Source organism: Entelurus aequoreus, linkage group LG08, assembly GCF_033978785.1.
Source record: "Entelurus aequoreus isolate RoL-2023_Sb linkage group LG08, RoL_Eaeq_v1.1, whole genome shotgun sequence".
In the NCBI taxonomy this organism is placed as follows: Eukaryota; Metazoa; Chordata; class Actinopteri; order Syngnathiformes; family Syngnathidae; genus Entelurus; species Entelurus aequoreus.
The window spans coordinates 68474184-68496683 of record NC_084738.1 but is presented as its reverse complement, the minus strand read 5'-3'; the positions used below and the strand labels follow the sequence as shown (position 1 = coordinate 68496683).

Sequence of the window (22500 nt, the reverse complement as noted above, 5' to 3'; positions counted from 1 at the left end):
ACCACGGTATCGAGCACTATTTTTTGGATAATCTAATTAAGACATATATATATATATATATATATATATATATATATATATATATATATATATATATATATATATATATATATATATATATATATATATATATATATATATATATATATATATATATATTTTAATGCTTTTTTTTGCCCTGTTGTTCATGGCAAAAACCCAAAATATTTATATATTTTTTTTCCTTAAAAAAAGGTTGAAAGTGTAATATTTGATGTGAAATAATTGGAGCCTTAAATAGGTCAATAATTCATAACAATATTGATTTTAATTCATTATTATTTTTTCAACAATGACAGTTTAAAAATAGAAAATCCCAATAAAATTATTGGGGATCCCAAAGGGCCCCACTCATAAAAGTGTTCAAGATATGTTACGGTTTTAATTTTTTTAATTTATTTACTTTAGTTTAACTCTTAAGTAATATATATATATATATATATATATATATATATATATATATATATATATATATATATATATATATATATATATATATATATATATATATATATATATTTCCAATTTTATTCAACGCTTAAATCTCTGGATATATCAACTTCAGGTCTATCTGTAAGTATATATTTGACATTTTTTAAATGTTTTTTTTGCCGTGTCGTTCATGGCAAAAACACAAAATATGCCTTTTTTTTTTCTTTAAACATTTTCAAAGCGGAATATATGATGTGAAGTAATTGAAGCCTTAAATAGGTCAATAATTCATAACAATATTGATTTTAGTTCGTTAATATTAATGCCAGTTCAAAATAAAATGATTGGGCCCCACTAATAAAAGTGTTGAAGATATGTCATAACGTAATTTTTATTTATTTATTTATTTTCTTTGGCTTACGTCTCTAGATCAGAGGTGTCAAACTCAAGGCCCGGGGGCCACATCATTTTTATCATGGACCGCCACTTCATTTTAATGTGGCCCATTCTATCATTTTAACATGGCACACCACATAATTCTAATATTGCCTGCCAGATCATTTTATCTGCCACGCCACGTCTTTTTAAAGTGGCCCACCACATAATTTATGTGGCCTGCAAAAGACTTGAAAAAAAATAAAAATAAATGTATCTTTAAATTTTGACACAAAAAAGTTGCACTTGTAATTGCCTCTGTTTTACACTTTAATATTATTTTTTGGTTACCAAAAATAAACACTTAAATATATTCCTGTCATCTTCACATAGGATTTCAAAGTTACCAGTTCCTTTTCAACTTATAATCAATTGAATAGACGGCAAAGACAAGATACTTAACAGTCCAACTGGAACATTTTATTTTTTGCAAATTTGGAATTTGATGCCTGCAACATGTTTCAAAAAAGCTGGCACGAGTGGCAAAAAAGACTGAGAACGTTGAGGAATGCTCATCAAACACTTATTTGGAACATCCCACAGGTGAACGGGCTAATTGGGAACAGGTGGGCGCCATGATTGGGGATAAAAGCAGCTTCCATGAAATGCTCAGTCATTCACAAACAAGGACGAGGCGAGGGTCACCAATTTGTCAACAAATGCCTGAGCAAATTGTTGAACAGTTTAAGAAAAACCTTTCTCAACCAGCTATTGCAAGGAATTTAGGGATTTCACCATCTACGGTCTGTGATATCATCAATAGGTTAAGAGAATCTGGAGAAATCACTGCACGTGACCTTCGATCCCTCAGACGGTACTGCATCAAAAAGCGACATCAGTGTGTAAAGGATATCACCACATGGGCTCAGGAACACTTAAAAAAACCCACTGTCAGTAACTACAGTTGGTCGCTACATCTGTAAGTGCAAGTTAAAACTCTCCTATGCAAAGCGAAAGCCATTTATCAACAACACCCAGAAAAGCCGCCGGCTTCGCTGGGCTTGAGCTCATCTAAGATGGACTGATACAAAGTGGAAAAGTGTTCTGTGGTCTGACGAGTCCACATTTCAAATTGTTTTTGGAAACTGTGGACGTCGTGTCCTCCGGACCAAAGAGGACAAGAACCATCCAGATTATAGGCGCAAAGTGTAAAAGCGTAAAACAATTTGGCCGGGGGCCAGGCTGTTTTTTATTTATTTATTTATTTTTTTTCCCCCATAAAGAAATACAATCATGTGTGCTTACGGACTGTATCCCTGCAGACTGTATTTATCTATATTGATATATTGATATATAATGTATATATTGTGTTTTTTATGTTGATTTAATTAAAAAAATAAATAAAAATAAAAAATTTAAAAAAATAAAAAATTAATTACATTTCTTGCGCGGTCCGCGGCCCGGTGGTTGGGGACCACTGGTGTAAAGCACGTCACCACTGGACTCTAGAGCAGATGAGACGCCTTCTCTGGACTGATGAGTCACACTTTTTTACATCTGGGAATCTGATGGACCAGTCTGGGTTTGGAGGTTGCCAGGAGAACGCTACATTTCGAACTGCATTGTGCCGATTGTGAAATTTGGTGGAGGAGGAATTATGATGTGGGGTTGGTTTTTCAGGAATTGGGCTTCGCCCCTTAGTTCCAGTGAAATGAACTTTGAATGCTCCAGGATACCAAAACATTTTGGACAATTCCATGGGAGGGTACTTCAAGTTCATATGTGAGTAAAGGCAGGTGGCCAAATACTTTTGGCAAACAGTATGTATATGTATATATATATATATATATATATATATATATATATATATATATATATATATATATATATATATATATATATATATATATATATATATATATATATATATATATATATATATATATATATATATATATATATATATATATATTGATTTGATGGAAAAATGCATTTTTAGACAAATGCTGATATACCTGAGCGGCTAGGAGACACCGAGAGTAGCAAGTGGTTAAAAATGGATGAGAAAGGACAAATTTAAAAAAATAAAAATAAAAAATAAAAAAAAATAAAAAAAAATTGAACTTGGGAATTCCCGCGGGCCGGATTTTGGACACTGGCGGGCTACAACCGGCCCGCGGGCCGTAGTTTGGTGACCCCTGCCCTAAAAGGACATGGAGGGAAAACATTTTTGCAAAACATCCATGTCCCTTTAGAGCAGGGGTGTCCAAACTTTTTCCACTGAGGGCCGCACATTGAAAAATCAAAGCTAGCGGGGGCCATTTTGATATTTTTTATTTTAAAAACCAATACAATATATGTATAAAAAATATACATTTAGGCTTCCACTCAGGCTTGATCCCGGGGACCCCAAGGGGTTTGGGTCCAAAAAATATAAAAAATGTGTCATTATTCAGTATTATTATTTTTCATTATTATTCAAGTTTTTAAATCTCTAGATCAACATTAGGTCTGTCAATACAACATTTTTTAAAGATTTAAGTTGTATGCTCTTTTTGTCTAAGAAAATCCTGTTTTTTAATGAAAAAAAAACAAAATATGCAATATTTTCACCCAATAAAATTTTTAAGTGGGATATTTGAGATTATATAATAATTAGGGATGTCCGATAATGGCTTTTTGCCAATATCCCGATATTGTCCAACTCTTTAATTACCGATACCGATATCAACCGATACCGATATCAACCGATATATACAGTCGTGGCATTAACACATTATTATGCCTAATTTGGACAACCAGGTATGGTGAAGATAAGGTACTTTTTAAAAAAATTTGTAAAATAAGATAAATAAATTAAAAACATTTTCTTAAATAAAAAAGAAAGTACAACAATATAAAAACAGTTACATGGAAACTAGTAATGAATGAAAATGAGTAAAATTAACTGTTAAAGGTTCGTATTATTAGTGGACCAGCAGCACGCACAATCATGTGTGCTTACGGACTGTATCCCTTGCAGACTGTATTGATATATATTGATATATAATGTAGGAACCAGAATATTAATAACAGAAAGAAACAACCCTTTTGTGTGAATGAGTGTGAATGGGGGAGGGAGGTTTTTTGGGTTGGTGCACTAATTGTAAGTGTATCTTGTGTTTTTTATGTGGATTTAATAAAAAAAAAAAAAAAAAAAAAAAAAAACCGATACCGATAATAAAAAAAACGATACCGATAATTTCCGATATTACATTTTAACGCATATTTAATAATAATTGGAGCCTTAAAAAGGTCAATAACTCATAACACCATTGATTTTAATTCATTATTATTTTTTGAGCAATGACACTTAAAAACTAATCACACTAAAATTGTAGGGGATCCAAAAGGGTCCTACTCATTAAAGTGTTAAAAAATAAATTATAATTGTTATTTTTTTTATTGTTTACTTTTAACACAATAATCTCGAGATCAACTTCAGATCTATCTGTCAATTATAAGTTTCATTGTTGTTTATGTTTTTTGTTTGTTCGTTTTAGGCCCTTCTTTCAAAAAAAAAACAGCTTGTTTTTTTACATGGCAAACACAAAATATGCAACATTTTCCCCCAAAAAATATCTCAAAATATTTAATGTGACGTAATTGGAGCCTTGAATAGGTCAATAATTCATAATGACATTGATTTTTATTTTATTATTTTTTTTTAAAAGAAAGAAACAGCCTACATGGCAGCTTTGTGTGATTAGAGTAAACATTGCAACATTTTCTTGTTACATTTCACCTGTTTGCTCTTTAAATACCACTTTTAATGTTTTTTTAATTTTTTTCAATCGTATTTTTAAAATGTGCCGTGGGGCCGTTACAAAATGACCTGTGGGCCGCAAATGGCCCCCGGGCCGCACTTTGGACACCCCTGCTTTAGCGGCTCCGTAGCAAAAACACAAAATACGCATTATTTTCCTTAAAAAACATTCCAAAGCGGATTTTTTTTTTTAAATGACAGTTTTAAAGTAAAAAACAAACAGCTGGCATAGCATCTTTGTGTTACTAATGTCAACATTGCAACTTTTTCTCGTTATATTTCCCCTTTTTGATCCTTTATGGGTTTTTTTGTAGTTGTATTTTAAAAATGTGCGCACTTTGGACACGCCTGCTACAGCCCATTAGGGCTGCAACTAACGATTCATTTGATAATCGATTAATCTGTCGACTATTACTTCGATTAATCGATTAATAATCGAATAAAAGAGACAAACTACATTTCTATCCTATCCAGTATTTATTGAAAGAAGACAGCATACTGGCACCATACTTATTTTGATTATTGTTTCTCAGCTGTTTGTAAATGTTGCAGTTTATAGATAAAGGTTTATTTTTAAAAAAGAAAAGAAAAAAAAAGAAAAAAAAAAGTTTTAAAGTAAAAAACAAACAGCTGGCATAGCATCTTTGTGTTACTAATGTCAACATTGCAACTTTTTCTCGTTATATTTCACCTTTTTGATCCTTTATGGGTTTTTTTGTAGTTGTATTTTTAAAATGTGCGCACTTTGGACACGCCTGCTACAGCCCATTAGGGCTGCAACTAACGATTAATTTGATAATCGATTAATCTGTCGACTATTACTTCGATTAATCGATTAATAATCGAATAAAAGAGACAAACTACATTTCTATCCTATCCAGTATTTATTGAAAGAAGACAGCATACTGGCACCATACTTATTTTGATTATTGTTTCTCAGCTGTTTGTAAATGTTGCAGTTTATAAATAAAGGTTTATTTTTTTTTAAAAAAGAAAAAAAAAGAAAAAAAAAAGTTTTAAAGTAAAAAACAAACAGCTGGCATAGCATCTTTGTTTTACTAATGTCAACATTGCAACTTTTTCTCGTTATATTTCACCTTTTTGCTCCTTTATGGGTTTTTTTGTAGTTGTATTTTAAAAATGTGCGCACTTTGGACACGCCTGCTACAGCTCATTAGGGCTGCAACTAACGATTAATTTGATAATCGATTAATCTGTCGACTATTACTTCGATTAATCGATTAATAATCGAACAAAAGAGACAAACTACATTTCTATCCTATCCAGTATTTATTGAAAGAAGACAGCATACTGGCACCATACTTATTTTGATTATTATTTCTCAGCTGTTTGTAAATGTTGCAGTTTATAAATAAAGGTTTATTTAAAAAAAAAAAAAAAGAAAAAAAAAGAGAAAAAAAAAGTTTTAAAGTAAAAAACAAACAGCTGGCATAGCATCTTTGTGTTACTAATGTCAACATTGCAACTTTTTCTCGTTATATTTCACCTTTTTGATCCTTTATGGGTTTTTTTGTAGTTGTATTTTAAAAATGTGCGCACTTTGGACACGCCTGCTACAGCCCATTAGGGCTGCAACTAACGATTAATTTGATCATCGATTAATCTGTCGACTATTACTTCGATTAATCGATTAATAATCGAATAAAAGAGACAAACTACATTTCTATCCTATCCAGTATTTATTGAAAGAAGACAGCATACTGGCACCATACTTATTTTGATTATTATTTCTCAGCTGTTTGTAAATGTTGCAGTTTATAGATAAAGGTTTATTTAAAAAAAAAAAAAATGAAAAAAAAAGAAAAAAAAAAAGTTTTAAAGTAAAAAACAAACAGCTGGCATAGCATCTTTGTGTTACTAATGTCAACATTGCAACTTTTTGTTGTTATATTTCACCTTTTTGATCCTTTATGGTTTTTTTTGTAGTTGTTTTTTAAAAATGTGCGCACTTTGGACACGCCTGCTACAGCCCATTAGGGCTGCAACTAACGATTAATTTGATAATCGATTAATCTGTCGACTATTACTTCGATTAATCGATTAATAATCGAATAAAATAGACAAACTACATTTCTATCCTATCCAGTATTTATTGAAAGAAGACAGCATACTGGCACCATACTTATTTTGATTATTATTTCTCAGCTGTTTGTAAATGTTGCAGTTTATAGATAAAGGTTTATTTTAAAAAAAAAAAAAAGAAAAAAAAAGAAAAAAAAAGTTTTAAAGTAAAAAACAAACAGCTGGCATAGCATCTTTGTGTTACTAATGTCAACATTGCAACTTTTTCTCGTTATATTTCACCTTTTTGCTCCTTTATGGGTTTTTTTGTAGTTGTATTTTAAAAATGTGCGCACTTTGGACACGCCTGCTACAGCCCATTAGGGCTGCAACTAACGATTAATTTGTTAATAGATTAATCGGTCGACTATTACTTCGATTAATCGATTAATAATCGAATAAAAGAGACAAACTACATTTCTATCCTATCCAGTATTTATTGAAAGAAGACAGCATACTGGCACCATACTTATCTTGATTATTGTTTCTCAGCTGTTTGTAAATGTTGCAGTTTATAAATAAAGGTTTATTTAAAAAAAAAAAAAGAAAAAAAAAGAAAAAAAAAGTTTTAAAGTAAAAAACAAACAGCTGGCATAGCATCTTTGTGTTACTAATGTCAACATTGCAACTTTTTCTCGTTATATTTCACCTTTTTGCTCCTTTATGGGTTTTTTTGTAGTTGTATTTTAAAAATGTGCGCACTTTGGACACGCCTGCTACAGCCCATTAGGGCTGCAACTAACGATTAATTTGAGAATCGATTAATCTGTCGACTATTACTCCGATTAATCGATTAATAATCGAATAGGGGGTTTACACCTCCACAGACCCAGATGAAGCATACGAACATTTTCTCAACATTTTCATAACATTGTATGATAAGCACTGTCCAATGAAAAAACATTACATTAAGGACAGCACTGTTAAGGACAAACCATGGATCACAAAGGGACTATTGAAGTCCTGCAAAAAGAAAAATTATCTTTACAGAAGACATTTAAAGCACAGAACCAAAGAAACTGAACACAAATATAAAACGTATAAAAATAAGTTAACACAAATAATAAAGCACAGCAAAAGAACATATTACTGTAACCTATTAGAACAACATAAAAATAGCATCCAGGGTACGTGGAAAGTTTTGAATGGTATCATTAAAAAAAACATGACAAATAAGGAACATCCAAGCTATTTCATAGAAAATAATCAAACTCTAAATGACCCTAAGGAAATAACGGATGCTTTTAACACCTTCTTTGTGAATGTTGGACCTAATTTAGCAAATGAAATTGTACAACCCGAAAACAGTGTCAAATTTAATGAACATACCATTCAAAGCAACTTAGAATCGTTTTTTATTTCCCCCGTCCATGAAAGTGAAATCATAGAAATTGTAAATTCTCAAGAAAACAAGAAGTCAACAGACTGCTGTGACTTGGACTTTTCTCTGATCAGGGAAATTGTTGATTTTATAGCTGTTCCCTTCACTTATGTATGTAATATTTCTTTTATAAAAGGTGTTTTCCCAAAGAAAATGAAAACGGCAAAAGTTATTCCCATCTTCAAAAGTGGAGATAAGCATCAGTTCACCAACTATAGGCCTATTTCTATACTCTCACAATTTTCAAAAATCCTTGAAAAATTATTTGTGTCAAGATTAGACAGTTTTATTGACAGGCAACACTTGCTAAGTGAACACCAATACGGCTTTCGACCAAACAGGTCCTCTTCCATGGCAGTGATGGAACTAGTTGAGGAGGTAACCACTGCAATTGATAAGAGGGAGTTTGTTGTTGGCGTTTTTATTGACCTGAGCAAGGCCTTTGACACCATCGATCATACATTGCTTTTAAACAAAATGCAGAGGTATGGTTTTAGAGGTCTTGCTCATGATTGGTTGAAAAGTTATCTTGGTGGCAGAGAACAGTACGTGCATATGAATAATGTAGATTCAGATAAAAAGATTATAACACATGGAGTACCCCAAGGTTCTGTATTGGGACCAAAATTGTTTTTATTGTACATTAATGATATCTGTAAAATCTTTAAAAAACTTAACTGTATTCTCTTTGCTGATGATACAAGTCTGTACTGTTCTGGGCAAGACCTTGGCCATCTCTTAGGGACTGTAGAGAGTGAACTCCACATACTAAAGCAATGGTTTGATGCCAATAAACTATCAATCAACCTAAATAAAACAAAATATATAATTTTTGGAAATAGGAAAAATAACAAACAGTGTCATATAAGAATTGATGATATGGAGATAGAAAGGGTGTATTCAACAAAATTTTGGGGAATCCATATAGATGATAAATTAAATTGGAAACTGCACATAAATATACTTAAGACAAAGATGGCAAAAAATATTGCTATGTTACATAAAATAAAAAACTCCGTAAATCAAAAGGCTCTTATCATGTTATATAATTCTTTTGTACTCCCTTATCTTAATTATTGTGTCGAAATCTGGGGTAACAATTACAAAACAAACATTAAATCTATATTCTTACTTCAAAAGAAAGCGATTAGAATTGTAAATTATGCAGATTATCATGACCATACCAATGCTCTGTTTATTAAATTAAAAACATTAAAACTGCACGATCTTGTTGACCTCAACACTGCTATTGTGACGTACAAAGCTCATAACCACACGCTGCCTGGGTGTCTACAGGAGAGGTTTAAACCCAGAGAGAATCCCTATGACCTCAGAGGTTCAGCTGTCTTCCAGAAAGCTAAGATAAGAACAAGCTTAAAAAGTAGATGTGTTTCTGTCAGGGGGGTTCAACTGTGGAACAGCTTGGATAATTCCTTAAAATGTTCCAGTTCTATTCACACATTTAAAAAACACTTTAAGACCAATGTCTTGAAAAAATATATCACTCTAGAATCAACACAGTAGTTAATACTATGATCAATGTTAATTCAAATACTAAATGTGGGTTATAAATAATAATGGAAGTACAATTGTTTGTATATAGTATATAAATTGGTACAAAGGTTTAACATGTCTACAAGGATATTTCACATGCCTTTACTGTGTATATAATTGAACTGTGTTTATGTTATGTATAATGTGTATTTATAATATGTTGTACAATGGACATTCAATAATTTTCGGAAGTTTATTTTGTACTTGACATTGTTTATAGGGTTAGGCGCAATAAGTGTTCAACTTCAGCCTAAACCCTTTCGGTCTGCAACATTTTCATTTTCAATTTAAGAATGTATAACTGTTTGTTTATTTTGTTGACGATTGACCGAAGAATAATAAACTTGAACTTGAACTTGAATAAAAGAGACAAACTACATTTCTATCCTATCCAGTATTTATTGAAAGAAGACAGCATACTGGCACCATACTTATTTTGATTATTGTTTCTCAGCTGTTTGTAAATGTTGCAGTTTATAAATAAAGGTTTATTTTAAAAAAAAAATGAAAGAAAAAAAATGAAAAAAAAAAAATTTGAAAAAAAAAAAATTTGAAAAAAAAAAAAAAAAGCCTCTGCGCATGCGCATAGCATATATCCAACGAATCGATGACTAAATTAATCGGCAACTATTTTTATAATCGATTTTATAAGCCCATATTCTCCAAATAGCCGGGAAGATGTTTCCATTAGAGCGGATGAGCAGCAACTACATGGAAATTCTTAGGGGCTCTCACAGGAAGTCACCTCCAGAGTGACTTCCCCTCCACCTGTGCGCTCCACCCGCCTGCCAGCCTCCGTCGGGACACAAATCCCCCCACAAATATGTGTCCCTAAGGGCGCCGCACGCCATTGTTGTGCTGGCTGTCTTTAACGTGGTTAGGAATGAGGGCCACAGCTGGCCACCCGCCGCCACCTGCCACCACGTCTTAGCGTCAACAACAACCTTATTTCTTCCTTGCACCTCCTCGCCTTTTACTGGATCACATTTCACCGCCACTCACTCGCTGTCCCGCAGCTAATTCTGTCCTCTACGAAAATGCAAGTCAACATTTAAGCAATAACAAGTCCTCATATTTAATATTTTTTAGGGATGACAATCCATCATTAATACCTCTTAAAGCCCAAGCTGTTTGTTTACATGCTTTTTTATTTTATTTCTCTTTGCTATTTGGGCTTATTGGACCCTAATTAGAATATAAAATAAAAATCATCTTTTGATATGATGTTCTTAGTCCATAAGTACACAAACGTGTACTTCATGTTTAGTGACATGCTAATTCTTATTTTTACCCTTTTTTCTCTCCAAATTCCATTGTATGTTATACTCTTCTGACACCACCAGATGGCAGTATAGGTGTCCACATAAGTGGCCATAAGACCCCAATGCAGTATTGTGCACAATTTTGGAAATAAGAGCTAAAAGGTGCTGTCCACGCATGTGGCCACTAGGCCTTTAGAGCAGGGGTGTCCAAACTTTTTCCACTGAGGGCCGCACACTGAAAAATCAAAGCAAGCGGGGGCCATTTTGATATTTTTTATTTTAAAAACCAATACAATATATGTATAAAAAAGATACATGTAGGCCTCCACTCAGACTTGATCCCGGGTACCCCAAAAGGTTTTGGTCAAAAAAATGTGTCATTATTTAGTATTATTATTATTATTATTATTCAAGGTTTAAATCTCTAGACCAGGGGTCACCAACGCGGTGCCCGCGGGCACCAGGTAGCACGTAAGGACCAGATGAGTAGCCCGCTGGCCTGTTCTAGAAATAGCTCAAATAGCAGCACTTACCAGTGAGCTGCCTCTATTTTTTAAATTGTATTTATTTACTAGCAAGCTGGTCTCGTTTTGCTCGACATTTTTAATTCTAAGAGAGACAAAACTCAAATAGAATTTGAAAATCCAAGAAAATATTTTAACGACTTGGTCTTCACTTGTTGAAATAAATTCATTATTATTTTTACTTTGCTTCTTATAACTTTCAGAAAGACAATTTTAGAGAAAAAATACCTTAAAAATGATTTTAGGATTTTTAAACACATTTACCTTTTTACCTTTTAAATTCCTTCCTCTTCTTTCCTGACTATTTAAATCAATGTTCAAGTAAATTTATTTTTTTTATTGTAAAGAATAATAAATAAATTTTAATTTAATTCTGCATTTTAGCTTCTGTTTTTTCGACGAAGAATATTTGTGAAATATTTCTTCAAACTTATTATGATTAAAATTCAAAAAAAAAAATTCTGGCAAATCTAGAAAATCTGTAGAATCAAATTTAAATCTTATTTCAAAGTCTTTTGGATTTCTTTTAAAATTTTTGTTCTGGAAAATCTAGAAGAAATAATGATTTGTCTTTGTTAGAAATATAGCTTGGTCCATCCATCCATCCATCCATTTTCTACCGTTTATTCCCTTTGGGGTCGCGGCGGCGCTGGAGCCTATCTCAGCTACAATCGGGCGGAAGGCGGGGTACACCCTGGACAAGTCGCCACCTCATCGCTTGGTCCAATTTGTTATATATTCTAACAAAGTGTAGATTGGATTTTAACCTATTTTAAACATGTCATCAAAATTCTAAAATTAATCTTAATTCAGGAAAAATTACGAATGATGTTCCATAAAATTTTTTTTTTATTTTTTCAAAAAGATTCGATTTAGCTAAGTTTTTCTCTTGTTTTTTTCGGTTGAATTTTGAATTTTAAAGAGTCGAAATTGAAGATAAACTATGTTTCAAAATTTAATAGTAATTTTTTTGGTGTTTTCTCCTCTTTTAAACCGTTCAATTAAGTGTAAATATCATTAATTATTAATAATAACATAGAGTTAAAGGTAAATTGAGCAAATTGGCTATTTCTGGCAATTTATTGAAGTGTGTATCAAACTGGTAGCCCTTCGCATTAATCACTACCCAAGATCAACATTAGGTCTATCTGTCAAAATAACGCTTTTAAAGATTTAAGTTGTATGCCATTTTTGTCAAGGAAAACCGTGTTTTTTTATGGAAAAAACCCCCACAAAATATGCAATATTTTCCCCCAATAAAATTTCAAAGTGGAATATTTGAGATTATATAATAATTGGAGTCTTACAAAGGTCAATAACTCATAACAACATTGATTTTAAATCATTATTTTTTTGAGCAATGACACTTAAAAAAAAAAAAAAAAGTCCCACTAAAATTATTGGGGACCCAAAAGGGTACTGCTCATTAAAGTTTAAAAAATAAATCCAACATTTTTTTTTTAACTTTTACCACAATAGTCTCAAAATCAACTGCAGATCTATCCGTCAATTATACGTTTGATTGTTGTTTATGTTTTTTGTTTGTTTGTTTTAGGCCCTTCTTTAAAAAACTTTGTTTTTTAAATGGCAACCAACCAATGTCATTTCTGTATTATTTTTTATTTTCGCTATTACTTTTACCATCATATTTGTACATGTCGTATTTGCTGATGTCGCTCTGTTGTTGTTGTTGTTGTGTTTGCTGTTGTTGTTTTTGTCTCTCTGTCTAATCCCCCTCTTGCCCCCACAATTCCCCCCTCTGTCTTGCCTTTTTTTCTCTTTCCATCCCCTCCTGCTCCGGCCCGGCTGCACCAAATGATAATATAAATACATTTAATAAAGTCAAAATACAAATAAGGCGACAAGAGAAGTATCCTACACTTCTCATTTGTAAATTAAATCTGAACAGCCGATATGGGCATCTACATCAACTATATGATTTGCCTGAGAAGCTGGGCAGGACATTATAAAAAAATTAAAATTAAAAAAAAAATTAAAAAAAAAAAAAAATTAAAAAAATTAAATGGCAACCAAAAAATATGCAACATTTTCCCCCCAAAATATCTCAAAGTGGAATATTTAATGTGAAGTAAATGGAGCCTTGAATAGGTCAATAATTCATAATGACATTGATTTTGATTCATTATTATTTTTTAAAGAAAGAAAAAGCCTGCATGGCAGCTTTGTGTTATTAGAGTAAATAATGCAACATTTTCTTGTTACATTTCACCTGTTTGCTCTTTTATAACACTTTTTATGATTTTTATGTTTTTTTCATCGTATTTTTAGAATGTGCCGTGGGGGCCGTTAAAAAATGACCTTTGGACACCCCTGCTGGGGTGACGATTCCATTCAGAATCGATTCTCGCAATGTATTATTTTGCTAGAATGACTTTAAGGCAAGGCTACAGGGTAGAGAAGTCCATGAAAATGGACTAAAAACCTATTTTTAAAAATAGAATCAGGAAAAAAAAAGATACACAGTACATGCCAAAAGTTTGGCCACGCCTTCTCCTCATTCAATGCGTATTCTTTATTTGCATGATTATTCACATTGTATTTTTTTCTTATAAAATTGGGAACAATTTCTCATATTCTTTCCGGTACTGTAATACTGCAATGTTTTCTCGTAAAAATATTACTTTTTTTAAAATGTAAAATTATTACTATTTAATGCAAAATGGTGACATTTATCATATAAAATTCTGACTTTTATCACAATATTGCTCATTTTTTGGTCGTTCTCGTAAAATAGTGATTTTTTTTTTTTTTACCGAGTAAAATTCCGATTATTATTATAATGTTGCCCAAATGTTTTAATTTTCTTATAAAAGTGTGACTTTTAAATTCAAAATTACGACTCCATTGTACTTTTTTCTTATAAAATTGGGAACAATTTCTCATATTCTTTCTGTTTCTGTAATACTGCAATATTTTCTCGTAAAAATATTACTTTTTTTAACATGTAAAATTATTACTATTTAATGCAAAATGGTGACATTTATCATATAAAATTCTGACTTTTATCACAGTATTGCTCATTTTTTGGTCGTTCTCGTAAAATAGTGACTTTTTTTTTTTACCGAGTAAAATTCCGATTATTATTATAATGTTGCCCAAATGTTTTACTTTTCTTATAAAAGTGTGACTTTTAAATTTAAAATTACGAAAATTGCCCAAAATTTTAAGCATTTCTTGTAAAATTGCGACTGTTATTGAGTAAAATTCCAACTTTATCATAATATCGCACAAATGTTCCTTTTTTCTTGTAAAATCTTGACTTGCGTTGAGTAAAATGACGACTTTTATTATAATACTGCCAACATTCTACGTTTTTCTTGTAAAATAGTACAGGCCAAAAGTTTGGACACACCTTCTCCTCATTCAATGTGTGTTCTTTATTTTCATGACTATTTACATTGTACTTTTTTCTTATAAAATTGGTAACAATTTCTCATATTCTTTCTGTTTCTGTAATATTGCAATATTTTCTCGTAAAAATATGACTTTTTTTTTTAATGTAAAATGATTACTTTTAAATGCAAAATGGTGACATTTGTCATATAAAATTCTGACTTTTATCAGAATATTGCTCATTTTTTGGTCGTTCTCGTAGAATAGTGACTTTTTTGGAGTAAAATTATGACTTTTTTCATAATTTTGCCGAGTAAAATTCCGATTATTATTATAATGTTGCCCAAATGTTTTACTTTTCTTATAAAAGTGTGATTTTTAAATTTAAAATTACGACTCTTTTTATAAAATTGCCCAAAATTTTAACCATTTCTTGTAAAATTGCGACTGTTATTGAGTAAAACTCCAACTTTTATCATAATATTGCACAAGTGTTCCATTTTTCTTGTAAAATCTTGACTTGCGTTGAGTAAAATGACGACTTTTATTATAATACTGCCAAAATTCTACGTTTTTCTTGTGAAATTTTGACCTTTTTCTAGTGAAATTCCAACTCATTTTTCACAACAAGCTTTTTTTATATTTGCATAGTATGTATATATTATTAATGTTGTAAATACACATCTTTTTAAAAAAAAGTTTTCAGTTATTTCACCTTTTTTTTGTTATGTGGAGTTATGTACTTAACAAAAAAAAGTTGAAATAACTGAAAACATGTTTTATATTCTAGTTTCTTCAAAATAACCACCCTTTTGCTCGGATTACTGCTTTGCACACTCTTGGCATTCTCTCCATGAGCTTCAAGCACACCTGTGAAGTGAAGCCCCATTTCAGGTGACTACCTCCTAGAAAAAATGGTTTTAAAGAAAAATAAATTATAAGCCGAAAAAAATATAAATTAATTAATTTTGTTAATGAAATGAGAATAATGCCTTATTTTATTCAATTGGAAAAAAACAAAATAATTAAAAAGGATGATCTATCACTGGATGAATGAATAAACATAAAAGATAAGGGAGTACAGTACTAATTCGCCACAGGGAGTGGTTTCCGATAAAAATCCACGTTTTCTGTCCTACCAGCTATGCCGCTGACAGCTGCTGCTCCTCCTAACAAGAGGAAGAAGGCCAACAAGATCATCACAGACTTGTCCAACATCAGCCAGAATGGTAACACGCACACACACACACACACACACACACACACACACACACACACACACACACACACACACACACACACACACACACACACACACACACACACACACACACACACACACACACACACACACACACACACATCTGACTATCATTTAAAAAGGTTTCCCTTTAGAGCAGTGGTCCCCAACCACCGATTGGTACCGGGCCGCACAAGAATTTAATGAAATCAACATAAAAAACACAATATATACATTCTATATCAATATAGATCAATACAGCCTGCAGGGATACAGTCCGTAAGCACACATGATTGTATTTATTTATGTTTTAAAAATTTTTTTTTTAAAAAGTTATTTTATTTTATTTTTTAAATACAAGACCCCAAGAACCCCCCCCCCCCCCCCCCCCCCCACACACACACACACACACACACATTCTTGTATTTCTGGCCTTTTTGAGACCTGAGAAAAATGCCTCCCTCTTTAGGACCACCCTTTCTAGATATATAAAGATGTGTATTTACAACATTAATAATATATACATACTATGCAAATATAAAAAAGCTTGTTGTGAAAAATGAGTTGGAATTTCACAAGAATGAGGTCACAATTCCACAAGAAAAACTTAGAATTTTGGCAGTGTTATAATAAAAGTCGTCATTTTACTCAACGCAAGTCAAGATTTTACAGGAAAAACGGAAAATTTGTGCAATATTATGATAAAAGTTGGAATTTTACTCAATAACAGTCGCAATTTTACAAGAAATGCTTAAAATTTTGGCAATTTTATAAAAAGAGTCGTAATTTTATATTTAAAAGTCACACTTTTCTAAGAAAAGTTAAAAAAATTGGGCAACATTATAATAACAATCGAAATTTTAGTCCGCAAAATTATGACAAAAGTCATAATTTTACACAAAAAAAAGTCACTATTTTACGAGAACGACCAAAACATTAGCAATATTGTGATAAAAGTCAGAATTTCACATGACAAATGTCACCATTTTGCATTAAAAAGTAATAAGTTTACATGAAAAAAAAGTAAGATTTTTACGAGAAAATATTGCAATATTACAGAAACAGAAAGAATATGAGAAATTGTTCCCAATTTCATAAAAGAAAAGTTGACACATTGTGAGAAAAAGACTACTTTTAATTAATTATTTTTTTTTAATATTATTTTTTTTTGTATTATTTACTTCAAGTTATTACAGTATGTCTCTACATACATATTCATTTTTATTTTTTTCATTAATTTTGGCCATAGAGGGCGCATTTCAATTTCTTACACACACTTGTTATTTCATATGTTGGCCAGAGAGGGAGCACTTCAAATTTTTTACACACACTTGTTATTTCATATGTTAACCAGAGGGGAAGCACTTTTAAAACCGACACAGTCAATTTGAAAAATCCCTCCTTTTTGGGACCACCCTCGTTTTGATAGATTTCACCACCAGGGGTGCAAATGAGACATTCTCTATTAGATGCAATGGTTTTCCGTATTGGGAATGTCATCACTTGTTCAACAAGGAACTTTTCCTTGTTGATGTCTCAAGAAGGATAGGAATACAAGAACACACACACACACACACACACACACACACACACACACACACACACACACACACACACACACACACATAGGTCTGATTTACGAGGCCCTGCTCACAGCTCTGCAGCATTGCAATGCCCCCCTCCCTATTTTTATAGATGTACCGTGCACGAGTGAGCGAGCGCGTGATCTAGCGGTCAGGCTGTGTGTGTGTGTGTGTGTGTGTGTGTGTGTGTGTGTGTTTTATAGCGAGGAGGAGAAATCCATCACATCCCTTCGCCGCCAAGAGAGGAAGGATTTCCCACTGTAAACCAGACCGTGAACTCCCCGCCCCCCCCATCCTCTAATTACTTTGACCTACTGACCTTTGCCGCTCCCCCGGTTTCACAAGCCGGCATCCCATAATGCCGCACAACAGGTTCCCGCCATAATTCATGGAAATGAGCGCAAACGATGGGATTTAAAAAAAATTAAAAAAAAAGAAGTCACGAGCCAGCAGAAGATGGCCGCCAGCTTTAAATGCCACGATACGGTAGCCGATACCAGAAGGATACCTGTGGATTCCTAACGATAACGAAATTTCGTTCTTGTCTGTACTGCAAAGTTCAAATTTGAATGACAATAAAAGGAAGTCGAAGTCTAAGTGTAAGTCTAAATTTAAAAAAAAAATACAAACTGAAACCATGTTCTTTTAATTTTGCTATTTTATTTTAAAAAATGTCTTAACTTTCTAGTATTTAATATTGCAGTATCACCTAACAGTTTTGTTGCTGTTTTCTCCACAAAATTCTTTTTACTACCCATATTTACCATTTGAAAATAACAATAAAAAAAGGCATTATCAATAACATATATTATTATTACAAATCAATGTTAAGCAGATATTTAAGTAGATATTTTTGATAACCGAACCAAATCGTGTTGCAGGATCAGATGATATTGAAGTGTAGAACTGTACCACCTCCAAGTGCCACCATAATGACCAACATTAAACCACAGTAGTGTAGTAGGCCTAAGTATTCATTAAAACAAGGCAGGGGTTTTATTTAACGAGGATATTTAATATTTTTGGCCACTGTAACATTATATACAGTTTGAACAGTAACACTGTGTTTGAACATTTGATTAAGTGATTATTTGATGTACCACTCGGTGGTGGGCCACGTAAAATAATGTGGCGGGCAACATAAAATAATGTGGTGGACCACTTAAAATAATGTGGCGGGCCACATAAAATAATGTGGCGGGCAACGCAAAATAATGTGGCGGACCACTTAAAATAATGTGGACGAGCCACATAAATTAAAGTGGCAGGCCACATAAAATAATACGGCGGACCAATTAAAATAATGCGGTGGGCCAAATAAAATAATGTGGTGGGCCACATAAAATAATGTGGCGGGTCACGTAAAATAATGTGGCGGGCCGCTTAAAATAATGTGGACGAGCCACATAAATTAAAGTGGCGGGCCACGTAAAATAATACGGCGGACCAATTAAAATAATGCGGTGGGCCACATAAAATAATGTGGTGGGCCACGTAAAATAATGTGGCGGGTCACGTGAAATAATGTGGCGGGCCACTTAAATAATGTGGCGGGCCACTTAAATAATGTGGCGGGCCACATAAAATAATGTGGCGGGCCACATAAAATAATGTGGCGGGCAACGTAAAATAATGTGGCGGGCCACATAAAATAATGTGGCGGGCCACGTAAAATAATGTGGCGGGTCACGTAAAATAATGTGGCGGGCCGCTTAAAATAATGTGGACAAGCCACATAAATTAAAGTGGCGGGCCACGTAAAATAATACGGCGGACCAATTAAAATAATGCGGTGGGCCACATAAAATAATGTGGTGGGCCACGTAAAATAATGTGGCGGGTCACGTGAAATAATGTGGCGGGCCACTTAAATAATGTGGCGGGCCACTTAAATAATGTGGCGGGCCACATAAAATAATGTGGCGGGCCACATAAAATAATGTGGCGGGCAACGTAAAATAATGTGGCGGGCCACATAAAATAATGTGGCGGGCCACTTAAATTAAAGTGGCAGGCCACATAAAATCATACGGCGGACCAATTAAAATAATGCGGTCGGCCACGTAAAATAATGTGCCGGGCCACGTAAAATAATGTGGCGGGCCACGTAAAATAATGTGGTGGGCCACGTAAAATAATGTGGCGGGTCACGTGAAATAATGTGGCGGGCCACTTAAATAATGTGGCGGGCCACTTAAATAATGTGGCGGGCCACATAAAATAATGTGGCGGGCCACATAAAATAATGTGGCGGGCAACGTAAAATAATGTGGCGGGCCACATAAAATAATGTGGCGGGCCACTTAAATTAAAGTGGCAGGCCACATAAAATCATACGGCGGACCAATTAAAATAATGCGGTCGGCCACGTAAAATAATGTGCCGGGCCACGTAAAATAATGTGGCGGGCCACGTAAATAATGTGGCGGGCAACGTAAAATAATGTGGCGGGCCACATAAAATAATGTGGCGGGCCACGTAAAATAATGTGGCGGGCCACATAAAATAATGTGGCGGGCAACGTAAAATAACGTGGCGGGCCACATAAAATAATGTGGCAGACCACATAAAAGTATGGGGCGGGCCACTTAAATTATGCGCAGGACCACATAAATCCTGTGGAGGGCCACTATAAATAATGTAACGGGCCACTAAAAGTATGGGGCGGGCCACTTAAATTATGCGCAGGACCACATAAATCCTGTGGCGGGCCACAATATATAATTTAACGGACCACGTAAAAGTATGTGGTGGGCCACTTCAATTACAGTATGCGCAGGACCAGATAAATAATGTGGCGGGCCACGTAAAATAATGTGGCGGGCCACATAAAATAATATGGCGGGCCACATAAAATAATGTGGCGGGCAACGTAAAATAATGTGGCGGGCCACATAAAATAATGTGGCAGACCACATAAAAGTATGGGCCGGGCCACTTAAATTATGCGCAGGACCACATAAATCCTGTGGCGGGCCACAATATATAATTTAACGGACCACGTAAAAGTATGTGGTGGGCCACTTCAATTACAGTATGCGCAGGACCAGATAAATCATGTGGAGGGCCACTATAAATAATGTAACGGGCCACATAAAAGTATGGGGCGGGCCACTTAAATTATGTGCAGGACCACATACATCATGTGGCGGGCCAATATAAATATTGTAGCAGACCACATAAAAGGGCATGGCAGGCCACTTAAATTACACGGAGTACTACATAAATCATGTGGTGGGCCATAATAAATAATGAAGCGGACCACATTAAAGGGCATGGTGGGCCACATAATTATCCGAAGAGACACATAAATCATGTGGCGGGCCACTTAAAATAATGTAACGGACCACATAAAAGGGCATGGCGAGCCACTTAAATTACATGCAGAACCACATAAACCATGTGGTGGGCCACTTAAAATAATGTAGCAGACCACGTAAAAGGTCATGGCGGGCCACTTAAATTACGCGCAGGACCACATGCATCATGTGGTGGGCCACTATAAATATTGTAGCGGACCACATAAAAGGGCATGGCGGGCGACTTAAATTACGCGCAGGACCACATAAATCATGTGGTGGGCCAATATAAATAATGTAGCGGACCACATAAAAGTATGTGGTGGGCCATTTAAATTACGCGCAGGACCACATAAATCATGTGGTGGTCCACTATAAATAATGTAGCAGACCACATAAAAGGGCATGGCGGGCCACTTAAATTACATGCAGGACCACATAAATCATGTGGCGGGCCACTTAAAATAATGTAGCGCACCACATAAAAGGGCCTGGCGGGCCACTTAAATTACGCGCAGGACCATATAAATCATGTGGTGGGCCAGAATAAATAATGTAGCGGACCACATAAAAGTATGTGGCGAGCCACTTAAATTACGTGCAGGACCACATAAACCATGTGGTGGGCCAATATAAATAATGTAGCGGACCACATAAAAGTATGTGGCGGGCCACTTAAATTACGTGCAGGACCACATAAATCATGTGGTGGGCCAATATAAATAATGTAGCGGACCACATAAAAGTATGTGGCGGGCCACTTAAATTACGTGCAGGACCACATAAACCATGTGGTGGGCCACAATAAATAATGCAACACACCACATAAAAGGGCATCGCGGGCCACTTAAATTACGTGCAGGACCACATAAATCATGTGGTGGGCCAATATAAATAATGTAGCGGACCACATAAAAGTATGTGGCGGGCCACTTAAATTACGTGCAGGACCACATAAATCATGTGGTGGGCCATTATAAATAATGAAGCGGACCACATTAAAGGGCATGGCGGGCCACATAATTATCCGAAGGGACACATAAATGATGTGGCGGGCCACTTAAAATAATGTAACGGACCACATAAAAGAGCATGGCGAGCCACTTAAATTACATGCAGAACCACATAAACCATGTGGTGGGCCACGATAAATAATGTAGCAGACCACATAAAAGGTCATGGCGGGCCACCTAAATTATGCGCCGGACCACATAAATCATGTGGTGGGCCACTATAAACAATGTAGCAGACCACATAAAAGGGCATGGCGGGCCACTTAAATTACACGGAGGACCACATAAACCATGTGGTGGGCCACAATAAATAATGCAACACAGCACTTAAAAGGGCATCGCGGGCCACTTAAATTACGCGCTGGACCACATAAACCATGTGGCGGACCACTTAAAATAATGTAGCACACCACAAAAAAGGGCATGGCGGGCCATTTAAATTAAACACAGGACCACATAAATCATGTGGCGGGCCACTATAAATAATGTAGCGCACCACATAGAAGGTCATGGCGGGCCACTTAAAAGGAGGTGGCGCAGCACCACATAAATCATGT

At 34.3% G+C, this 22500-nt stretch overlaps 1 protein-coding gene across 1 annotated transcript in view; it reads left to right on the top strand.

Annotated features, from left to right (window-relative positions):
- The window catches only part of myoz1b (myozenin 1b), a 42629-nt gene that overhangs the window by 16900 nt on the left and 3229 nt on the right, over positions 1-22500 (top strand). Inside the window, exon 2 of the mRNA XM_062055144.1 lies at positions 15951-16037. Coding sequence (XP_061911128.1) covers positions 15953-16037 — 85 coding nt within the window. The 5' untranslated portion in view covers positions 15951-15952. The remainder of the gene's footprint in view (positions 1-15950; positions 16038-22500) is intronic.